This window comes from Sarcophilus harrisii, chromosome 2 (assembly GCF_902635505.1).
Source record: "Sarcophilus harrisii chromosome 2, mSarHar1.11, whole genome shotgun sequence".
In the NCBI taxonomy this organism is placed as follows: Eukaryota; Metazoa; Chordata; class Mammalia; order Dasyuromorphia; family Dasyuridae; genus Sarcophilus; species Sarcophilus harrisii.
In genome coordinates, this window is record NC_045427.1 from 194,822,867 (window position 1) to 194,835,098 (window position 12,232).

The following is a 12,232-nucleotide window of genomic DNA, read 5'->3' on the forward strand; positions in this document are numbered from 1 at the left end:
TTTGTTCCAGCAACTGTCTGTTCCAAGCATGAGTCCATCAGCATCCTTAAAAAATAAACAAACCAACAATCTGCACTTGGCTCTACTACCCCTTTACTCTCTCACCTTCCTTTCACATTCTGCTTTCCCAAAAAAGCTATTTATATGTCTGTCTTCTAACTTCCAACCTTATGGCTCAAGTGGAATTTCTTTTTCCAAAGTAATGGAGAGAGGGAGAGACTGAGGACTGACTTATTTAACATCTCTTTATCCATTAGTTCCTTGTTGCCTTCACATGTTCCCAAATCTCCTCTTTCATTCCACCTCACCCCCACAAAAGCCTACTTTTCATTTGACTCTATCATCTCTTCAAGTTAATTTTTGTCTTTCTCTTTCACAGCCAAACTATGAGAGGAGAAAAATTGCCTATAGTAGATTATTTATATTTTCTTACTTCTCAACCAATTGCTATATGGTTTCTATTCCCTTTATAGAAATGTCTCAGTAATGACAAAAAAATCTTTAATACTTAATCTAATGGCTTTTCTCACGTAACATGCTTCTTAACTTTCTGCTGCAAAATCTTTGACACCTTCAGATGTGTGGAAACTTTCACCCTCTGGTTCTTTTGAATTTGATGTATTTAGGTACAATTTCTGTATGTTAGCAAATAAGGTTAATACTATTTCAGCCTTCCATATTGATTAATTATCCTAGTGTCCTCTGTTGAAGTTTTGTTTTAATTAGGTATAAATTTGCAGTATACAGAAGGAAGATGGCTAGTTATTTTTCCCATCTGCTGTATTTTAATTTAAAATTACTTTTATAGGTAACCTCTCACCTTTATTCTCAGTATTCCTGCTTAAACAGAGAACAGGAAAATAACTTCTGCGGTTGTTAGCCAGTAAATAATCAAACCTACATTAGAGGCTAACACTTTTTCTCATTTTTGAACTTAATAAAATTGGATTTTTTTTTCATGCCTATTTTTACATATGCACTATTTTACATAGTATATGGTTGTGGGGGTTGTTGCCAAGTATAGAAGTACAAAGTGGGAGGGAATCTTTTCAGTTAGATTAAGTTACACAAAGTATTTTCTCTCTTGCAAGGGGAGAATTAACCTTGTCATATTGGGGTGCCACCTCTTGTGGGGAGCCAGCACTAATCTACAGGTGATAAGGCCACATTCCTAAGATTGCTTTAACCTTGAGTAGGTAAGCATCTAGGAGCCTTCTAAGCACATCCTGGAGCTTCCTACGTGACCAAAGACCTCTGGTCCACCCTGCTTCCTTTCCTCTTGCTATAAGTACCTGTACTATTGCACTCAAAAAATGAGACTTGATCAGACATCCTGTCTTGTCTCCGTTCTTCGCGTCCCCTGTCCCTGCCCCTTTTCTCTTTTCTTCCAGGGTCTGCACTCTGTCTTGCAGGTGGAGGCAACCTCTAACCCCAGTTTTGTTAGCCCAAATTTTCAGAAGTAAGGCATCTGCCTATATTTTGGTGCCAGGAACTGAAGAATTAAAATATGATTCAGAATCACAGAATTTTAGAACTAAAGAACCTTTGAGACCCTGTAGCCATAGGTGCTTTAAATTTATGGATCCTTTTGGCAATTTGGTAAAGCCCATGATCCCTTTTCAGAATAATGTCAATATATAACATAAATAATATTACAAAGGATGCTAATTGTATTGAAATATTCATAAAATAATTTTATTTTATTTTTATTATCTTTTGAAACTGGGTCTTCTTTTCTCACTGAGATTAGATATGCAGTGGCCATTCATGGATTCAGATCCAACTACAGATAGTAATGGGAGCTTTTACATGCTTTCTTTCTGACATGGTTTGGTTTACTTTTTCATCAAGCAGCCTGATTCCCCAAGCTGTTTGGGGTTCACTAGATTGGTACCAGTCTTAGTGTAGAAACCTAATTGGTTCTAGCTCTACTGCAACTTAGAATTCCCTATCTCAATTGATCATCCAATCCTACTTTCTCCAGTAGCAGGAATTACAGGCATGATCCAAATGACCTATGCCTGTACAAAATATTTTTTAAAAACAAGTTAATGTACCCAGGTTGAGGACCCCTAGAGAAATAGAGGCTAAAGGAAGGGTGATTGCCTGCTTAAAGTCATACCAACTAGTTAGGTAAATCTAGGACTAGAATCCAGATCTCTTGTTTCTAAATTTAGATTCTTGGCTTCTACCTTACTTTGAAGGTACTCCCTAGAGGAGGAGGAGTGTATTTTGTTCTCTAAAATGCATTAGAAAAGTTCAATGAAGTGAAATGTGGAGAAAGGGGATTATACAATGGTAGTGACCCAATCACAATTTGGATTATAACCATTTAAAATATTTTCTTTATTTCAGGCTTTGGATGTGGACCGTACGGTTCTTTACAAAATGAAGAAATCAGTGAAAGCAATAAATATCTCTGGGTTGGGTGAGTACCTGATGGGATACTCTGTGGCATTGATGATAGCTGAATTCACTCTTTTTTCTATATCTATGAATTACAAAGGATTTTTGATTATTCCTTTTCTTGTAGAATCCAAGTACTACATTTTGATAAAAACAAATATGCAAGAAAAGTCTAGTTTTGGTACATCAGTAACATTTATTCTTCTTGCTTCTCATTTGGTGGTGTATCTTGTCCTCTAATGTGCTTGTACTCTTTAGCTTTCTTTCCTAGTAATTTCTTACATGAAAAAAGTTAGAGCATGTTATATTCATCTTTGCCTTTTTAGCTTGGCTCATTCCTTTCCCCAACCTTGGATTTGTAGATTCAAACTGCTAAAATTAGAAGGAACCATTGAGGTCATCTAGTGTAACCTTCCACTTAGTGCAGCAGTCATCTATAATATCTTTGACAATTGTTATCCAGCATCAACTTGAAAATTCCCTGATGGAATACTTACTATTCAGCAAAACAGCCAGGTTTATTTTTGGATAATTCCAGAAGTGCAAAATATATATATAGTTATATAGCTATATCAGCAATAAATGGTATCAGTTGAAAGTGGGGAAGAAAAAAGGAAAAAAGAGCATTGATTTTAATCTGGGATGACTTGATGAAGAAGACAGAATTTATTCTGGGTATTGAAGGATGAGTGGAATTTGGGCTAGTGACATGAGAGGCGAATGCCTAAGACATTTGCATACCTACACTTGCCCCAGTTACTGTCACTATAGCCCTTTTGTCCCAGTGGACAAATGCACATTCATTATTTTTCCTGGAGGCAGACTTAGCTTTGAAACTTTTAGTTTTGACCTTGTCACTTAACCATGCAATTTTCGAGCTAAAAGGAACCATAGAGATGATCTTCAGTTTGGGGATTTGGAGAGGAGACATTCTATGTTTAATGTTACATGACTAGTCAATAACAGAGCTTCAATAGACCAGAATAGAAGTCTTCTATCATTTTTTGGTTCATTGTTTTACTTGTAATACTATTGCAAATTATTGATAGTTTTTTATAATTATACTTTATAACATTGTATATTTTTCCATACATATATATATGTATATTGAATCATGTTGCTAGATTGTAAGGTTCATGAAGAAGGGGCTATATCATAATTACCTCTTCATCATGCTTAGTGTATTCAGTATAGTTATTTATTAAATGGTACTTGATTGAATTATGAATGATGACTTGTCCACACAAAAGGAAAAGTTTCTCTATGTCCTTAAGTCAATAAGCATTTATTTATTATTTAGAATGAATTAATAACTGTTTGAGTGTTAAAGATATTTTAAAGAGGGAGAATATTGAATTTTGTTGGCAAACAAAACATTTCAAAAATTGTTTTATTTGAATGATTTCCATATGTAATTTACTATTATGTCTTGGGACTAGGGGATTGGGAGAGACATTATAGATCATCTTCACTTTTTACAGAAAAGGAAACCAACCACCCAAAAGTGACTTGCCTAGATTCATACAGGTAATAAATAATAGAGCAGAGATTTGAACCCAGATCTGTCTTCTCACTCTAGAGTTAGGGCTTTCAGATAGGTTTTAGAAATAATATGTGTATTAGTTGTTTCTATGGTTATTCTCATCACAAATAAAAGGAAAAAATTTTAGCTACTTGGATAAAACTTGGCAACGTAACTTGTCCCATGGAGTTCTTGAGAAAGGCAAATGTAAATCTCTCAGGGCCCTTCCTGGAAGTCTTAATTTATAAATAAATTCTTAGATGTCAGAAAGCTCACTATTAAGTTTCTCACACCAACTTTTCGGTCTCCCCTTAGGTCCCAGTGTGCCCTGTATCATCTTTTGTTTAATGGGACCATAATCTTACCTTGTTGTGTTCAGTTGTTTTCATTTCATGTGGGGTTTTCTTGGCAGAGATATTGGAGTGTTTTGCCATTTCCTTGTCCGGCTCATTTTACAAATGAGGAAACTGAGGCTAACAGGGTTAAGTGACTTGCCTAAGATCATACAACCAGTTTCTGAGGTTAGATTTGAATTCAGGTCTATTCACTGTGCTAACTAACTGTCCCTGTTCCTACCTCACCATTAAGTAGTTATTTCTAATTTTGTAGTTAGACATTTAAAAAAATAACCCTTGGGCTCCATGCAACTTGTTTTTTTCCCCAAAATCCAATCCATTTTCAAAAGATTTGTCCAAAGATTATGCAAAAGCGTGTTCCACATGCTTAGAAGATTATGATTTATGGCCTCCTGGACTGCTTTGTGACTGCTTTGAAGGATTTAATACCACTCAGGTGCTTAAGTTCTGGTATGCTTGTTATAAAAGCCAAAGAAATGAATTGGGTAACTTCTCCACCAACATAATAAAATCATAGAACTTTAGACTTAGAGAGTTTAATACTTTCGTGTAGTTTAATACTTGATTTTAAGGCTCATAAATGCCCAGAGGAGGTAAATAATTTGCCCTATGTCACACAACTTGTTAGAATTCCTGTTTTTTGAGAGATATAAGAAAAAAAAATGAAGCCTACTTATAGAGTAATGACTGGCTGCTCTCTAAAAGAGGAGTCCCAAACTCTTGTCCATCATTATGGGTATCCTCTTCCAGGGGTTCCATTTTAAAAAGACAGAGTATTCATTTGAAAATAAAATTCTGGGTTTAGCTTTTTTATTTTCAATTAGTCACATTAATTTATAGTTTCATGTATATGTAATATGTTTTTACTTCTACATTCTCTTTTAAGAATAAAATTATACTTGGCTTTTTAGGGTCCTCCTGTGAAGACTGAGTTAGCATGGATACCTTAGAATCAGCCGGAATCAGGATAAGCAAAAATCCTTGGTCTTTATTCTTGGTCTTTTGGGGTAGAAATGAAGTGAATGAACACAGGATCTCCGCGACCTTCCTTTTCCACCTCAGTTCTCTGTATACACCAAAAGATCAAACCAGCACAAAATAGTGGGAAGGGCCATACTTCCATTAGAGTATTGTCCAGTAGGTAGTTAGCCTGAAGTGCTGGGTTGTCCGACCTCAGTGCATCAACTCAAGAGTTTCATTCCTTTACATCCTCCACAGCCTGCAAATAATTTTTATCCAATCTATTGTTATTCAGCGTTGAGGAAAGGAAAAGCTTCCTTGCTTTTCACAAGGTCTTCTCCAACCTGGCTCTTTATCCCCTGAATGTCACATACAAAACTTTTTTACTACTTCTTTGGGTTTCCCCATGCCATAGTCTCTCTTTAGTTTGGAATTCCCCCTGCCACTAGTCTACTTCTTACCCATCTTTTAAAATAAATTATTTTTTAATAATTAGGTTTATTTAAACTTTAATATCTGTGCTCAAGTTTCAAACTTCTCTTACTACTTTAGTCCTTACTGAGTCTCTCTTTGCTCCTTCTTAAACTGCAGCACCTGATGTTGTTTTGTTTTTTAATCAGTTTCATTTTTGATCATACGCTACATTATATTGTTTAATGGTTTCATGTAGTTGTCTTGTCTTTGAAAGGACGTTATAAATTTTTGTGGGTGTTGCTATTTTTGTGCTTATTATATTCCTGTCCACTATAGGAATAAAAAAAATAACAGATATTCAACATAATGCATAAAACCTTAATGCATAATTTGTAAATTATTATTTCTGTAATACAGAGTTTTTATTTTTCCCTTCTTAGATAGGAAAAGTCTTTTGTAATTTTAAGACTCAATGTTTTAAAACCCTCTTTCTTTGTGCAGCCCAGACAATACAAATATATTCAGAATTTAGCCAGATTCTATATTCTTTCATGTGAGAGATGACTTAAAGGAGGGATTTTTTTAGAAAGATTATTAGAGCTTAAATATATATTTTTGAAAAAACACTTGCATGAACCAAAAGAATATCAGTGTACACCATAAGGACACTTGTAAAAATAGCTATATTTTTTTGAACTCTTGTTTCCAAAAAGATGCCAGAGATCCCAACCAGATGTATTTTCTGGGGGAAAAATGTCTTGGTGGGTTCCAGTTTGCAGAAACAGCTATTGCAATTCTTGTTGAGAAACAGCTTCTGTAATATTTTTCCCACCCGTAATAAGCTGCCATCTGTCCTCTCTTCAAAGAAAAATTCCCAGTTGTACATATTTACTTAAAAATGCATTTAGGCAGAAATTTCCCAAGCTTGGTCTCAACACAAAGGTGATTTTTTTTTCCTTTTCCTTTTCTGGGAAGTTTGGACTACATTTTTTCAGCTGTGTTTGACTTATCAGTGGGTGGAAACATTTTCCCTTTCTTTATTAAGACAGAAACAACAAAAACAACTTTATTTTCATTTCTCTGAAGTCACTCTTAAGTTCTGTACTTAATGAAACTATTTTAATTGAGTAGTCTTCCCAAATTATGTCCAATCTTAATATTATAGAAAAATTTGGAATGAGTTTGAAGCATATACATACATAAAAGAAAAAAGACCCCTAAGGAAGGGAATTTTCATTTGCTGATCATCTTTTATGTTGGGAAAAAATACCAAAAATTCAAGAGTTAGATGTGCATGATCGATTTTATTAATCAGATGTCTATCCTATTGTACAAGCATGGCTACTAAAGCCAGCTTAAATTTTTAACACAGGTTTACTATGATTAGTGGGGCAAAATATACAATATGAGTAGGAAAAAGAAGGCTCATGGAGTCTTTTATTCCGAGCTGGGAAGAACATAGAGGTCACATAGACCCAACCATCTTCATATAGAACAACTCCTTTGTTTCATAGGTAAAGAAACAACTTCACTGAGATTTTCCCAAGATCGTTTGTCTTGATAGAGAAGGGGTAACCATTCCAGGGGGAGAGTTGTGGGATAAATATTGATACAGGAAGGTAGATTTGGAACCGATTGACCAATCAGACCCAGCTAGGTCAATAAAAGTTCAGGAGACTTCCAGGAGGTTTTCCCAATGATATCTTGATTTGGTGGTTTGTTATTGTTTTTTCAAAAGAGATCTAGTGAAAGGAGAAGAAGAATAGCATTGTTTATTCACAAAATATGTGCCTATATAGAACCCACTCCCCTGACAATAAAAACATAATAAAACTACTTGTAAGTGAATGTATAAAAGGAGGTAGTCACAGAAGTGACATTTTATGGAAATCTATAACAGATTGTACTTATTAAAATAAAGTCAGGGGGAATGAAATATCTAACATGGAGCTTCAAAATTGACACAGAGGCCTTGATATGGTATTGATGAGGAGATTATTCTGTAGAATTCTATTGTCTGCCTCATGTTAGATTAAAAAAATTAGCATCAAATAAATTTGTTACATGCTTTTATTTATTCCTCAAAAATGTAGAGGAAGCAATGAAATGTAAATGAGATAATGTAGATCGTATACTCTATAAATGTAAGCTATTTCTGTTGTTGTTATTATTATTATATGTTCTCCCACTGAATTCTGACCAAGAAGGAAGCACTGGTGAGTGATAGTAACCAGCGAGGTCCTTTGGGAAAAGAAAATTAAGGTGCTTTCAATAAATGTATCCTAATATTTGGGGAAGCAAACTGAAAAAAACCCTGAGGAAAAAATAGATGTAGACCAATGACCAAAGACTACTGAAAGGAATATGGTTCAAGACATTTTAGAAAAATTAAAAACCTAGGAAAAATTCTAAGCATCTAGAGTTTCTTAACTTGGCCTTTGTAAGCTTGTGGTAATATATTTCATTTATTTATTTGTTTTTGCTGGGGCAATTGGGATTAAGTGGACTTGCCCAGGGTCACACAATTAGGAAGTGTTAAGTGTCTGAGGCCAGATTTGAATTTAAGACCTCCTGACTTCAGGGCTGGTACTCTATCCACTGTACCACCTAGCTCTGCCCCCTTGTATTAATATTTTGAAAACTGTATTTCAGTATAATTTGTTTCCTTTGAAATTCAATGTATTTTTAGCTATTTAAAAACATGATACTGAGAAAGGATCCATGGGCTTTCATCAAACTTTCACCAAAAGGCTAAAAGAACCCCTGATCTACAAGAATGTTATATAAAGAGCTCTGCCCTGAGGTCAGGGTTGTAAAAGAACTCTTGTCTGCTAACACCTATTATATGAAAGGTTCTCTGCTCAGATAATGAATGGCAAGACAAAAGGGAAGATAATTTTGCATCCAGGAACCCTCATCAGCTCTGGCCTACATTGTAGCAGCAGTTTCTTAGTTGGTCTCTCTGTTTCTAATTGCTTCTTTCTCAGATTGATCCACAGATATCAAATTGACATTCTTAAAGTGCTGGACTAATTTTCCTGCTCCCCTGTTTGGGGAACCCCTTCAGGGGTTCTGAGTTGACTTTAGAGCAAAATACAAACTGCTATTTTGGTTCTCAAAAGCCCAAACACATTACTTCTTTTTATGCAGGTTCTAGCCCAATTAACTTACTGTTTCCCACTCATTTCCTGCCCATCTATGCATTTCTTTACCTAGTCTGTCCTTTGCCTCCAGACTCATAGCATGTTTTCCTTCACCCACGAGTCCTTTCTTAATTCCCACACTTGTAAATTCCCCTCTCCATTAGTTTGTATTTACTCTATTTATATTTTATAGATAATTACCTTTGTATATTGTTTTCCTCAGTAGAAATCCAGTACTGTTTTTTTGTTTTGTATTTATTTTCTTTCCACATCTCATAGTGCTGGGAAACATAGGTGTTCAGTAAATGTTTATTGAATTGAAGTGAACATTGTGTGTGTTTAGTTTCCAACGTTGATTTTTGTAAGATTTTGTGTTCCAATATTTTCTTCTCCTCTCCACTCATCCTTCTCTAAGACAGCAAGCAATTTAATAAAAGTCTGAACTTATATTCTATTGGGAATAAGTGTATGCAAAAGTAGCAAAACTCAGGAATTTTTGATGATCTAATGTATAAAGTAAAAAATGTCCAAAACAACTGAATAGGATTTTTAAAAAATGTTTTTAAAATTAAAAAACCCTTTTTTTTTAAATGTTCAAAACAAAATAAAAGCTAGATGGATAGTAACAAATAGTAAAGACACAGAATTGTGTGATACCCACTTTTTTGTGTGTTTTCTCCATAAAAGAGAATGATTTTCAACATGGGAAAAGTGGAAAATGCATGGTTAAGAGGGGATTGCATCCAAGCTAGATAGGGAGCTAGCAAGAGAGCACTTAAGTAATTTTAATGAGTCATGCTCTAGCAGATTACATTCTAGGAAACTGAAAGAACTTGTACCTGTAATGACTGTGAAGTGCCTTTAGTAATCTTTGAGGAGCTGGAAAGAAGAAGAAAGGTTCCAGAAGAATAAAGTTGGGGAAATGTTCTAACATTCAGAAAAAATGCAGATTCTAGAAATTATCAAATAAATGTGGTATTCATCTCTAAAATTGTGAGTTCATTTATTTAGTTGGTGATTACTTAAAGAAGATCAAGATTGCCAAAGCCAGAGTAGATACAGAGTGGATACAGCAGAACTGGTCATGTGTTTCATCCTTGGTCACATATTTCTAAGACTTGACTCAAATGCCATGTCTTTCATTAAGCTTTCCTTAATTGTTTCAGTTTAATAGTTTACTGACCAGCTAGGTACAGTGAGAAGGGCTGCCAGGTGTTTAATGGTATGAATTCTTATGTAGTAGTTTACCTTATAGCTATTTATGTTTCTCTTATAGAAATACTGCTAAGCTTCATTAGGGCAGAGACTTGATCTTATTTAATTTTTATATCTTCCCTCACACAGTACTTTGTATTTATAATATACACTTCAATGTTTGTCATAATTGAACTAACCTCATTTCTTTTTTGCTGGGATTTCTAGACTAGTTTAAAAAAAAAAAAAAAAGGAAAATGCCTTAAATATAATGTGTCTGGATTTCAACAAAGTTGGGATCTACAGGTGCAGAATGAAATTTATGATGTCAGATGGGGTCACTATGTCATTTTATTTTGCATAACTATACTTTCTTACATCTGCCAATTATAATCCTGATTTTCTTTGAACATTTAACTCATGTGCCACTTCTCCATGAAAGCCTTTTCCAAGTGTCTCCAGCCTCTACTGCATTCTATGCTTCCTCATTATCCTGTATATGTTTTAATTTTATTTTTGTATACTTATATATGCACATGTGATCTCAGCTCCTGGAATGTGAGCATCTTGAGGATAGGAAGCATTTTGTTTTTACCTTTGTATCTTTAAGTTTAGCACAGGGTCTGAAAAGAAATTAGATGCTTAATAAATGCACATTGATTATCTTTGTTTTAAAAAAGGATGATTTTGAGGTGGGGTTATTTAGGCATGACGGTGATATTTAAAGCATTGGAAAAAACATTTCTAATAAGAGAAAAAGGATGGGTGATAGTAAAATTCAGCTTATTTATGACTAATTAAACAAGTTTACCTTAAAAATGTTATACTAAGGTCTGTCTTTGAGTCTTTAGCATTTTTATCAATAACTTGGATTAAATAAATTAAAATTTGATTATCAAATTTGCTGATGACTCCCCCCCCCCCAAAAAAAAAATCCCCAACTCACTAAACTCCAATAGCTTCCTTTTGTCTCTAGGAATGTGCTCTGTTGGTTATTCAAAGTTCTTTATAACCTAGACTACTCCCAGTCTTATATCTTTTGATCTAATATTTACTCTTCAATCCAGTGACACTGGCCTACTGGTGATCCCCTATATTTGTAATGCTTTCCCTTTTCCACTTGGACCACTACCTCCCTGGCTTCCTTTAAGTCCCAACTAAAATTCTACTTTCTCCAAGAATTCTTTGCCAGTATTAGGGCACATCTTAATTGTAGTACCTTCCCTCTCTTAATTATTTACTATTTAACCTGTATATAGCATGGTATATAGCATGCTATGTATGTATTTATTTGCATGTTTTCTTCCTCAGTAGATTGTAAGCTCCTTGAGGGCGAAGACTCTCTTTTATATCTTTTTGTATTCCCAGTGTTTAGCATAGTTCCTGGCTCATTTTAGGCACTTAAATATTTATTTATTGATTGATGGATTGATTTCTACTCCATTGAAGAATATCATGTTCTTGTACCCTCCCTCTTTTAGTTTTTTTGTGTTGTCTTATTAGATCATAAGCTCTTTAAGGGCAGAAAATGTCTTTCTTTTTTTTATTTGTATTCCCAGAGTTTAGCACTGTGCCTAGCACATAGCAAAGCAGGTAATAACAAACATTTATTGAATTGAATTGAATGAATATACTGTCTGCCAGAATATGTGAAAGAATTGTTACTTTTACACTAAAATGAAATATTTGATCTTAAGCTAAAGTCAATGAAATGGACATGAGTTTATTGAAAGTATAATCTGCTATCTTCCCAGTAATGGTTGAAGATCCAAAGAAGTATATCTTATCTCAAGAAGTTATCAGTTATCAATAACAGTTATTTAGAGGAAACCATAAAAGAACAAATCAGTGGTAGGTTGTGTGATATTGATAGTAAGTACAGTTAAGAATTCCAAGAAAGGTTGAAGAAGTAATAGTCTTGACCTGGGCTTTAAAGAATGATTGGACTTAGGCAATTTGGAAAGGAAGGATAGAAGAACCATTGAGGTTATGGCTGTATTATGTAATCATCAGAGTCCTACCTGCTTGGCAGTCAACAGAACTACTGAAAAATGTAAAAAAATAAAGGGACAAATAGAGATTTGTTTGTGGGAAGGTCATAAAAGCCACTCTAACGAAAGATTGGTGAGTTGATTGGCTTTGATACAGTAGAAATTATTAGAGATCTCTGATTAGGAAAGTGACAAAAGATCTTGAAGATGACTAATGCCCTGATTTTATACATCAAGAAGGGAACA

The 12,232-nt window shown here is 34.4% G+C and overlaps 1 protein-coding gene across 7 annotated transcripts in view; it reads left to right on the forward strand.

The window, feature by feature from the left end:
* ASAP2 (ArfGAP with SH3 domain, ankyrin repeat and PH domain 2) overlaps nucleotides 1–12,232 on the forward strand; it is a 259,957-nt gene that overhangs the window by 80,701 nt on the left and 167,024 nt on the right. For all 7 annotated transcript variants that reach the window (XM_031951206.1, XM_031951202.1, XM_031951204.1 and 4 more), the window contains exon 2: nucleotides 2,356–2,428. In XM_031951206.1, the coding sequence (XP_031807066.1) occupies nucleotides 2,356–2,428 (73 nt within the window). The remainder of the gene's footprint in view (nucleotides 1–2,355; nucleotides 2,429–12,232) is intronic.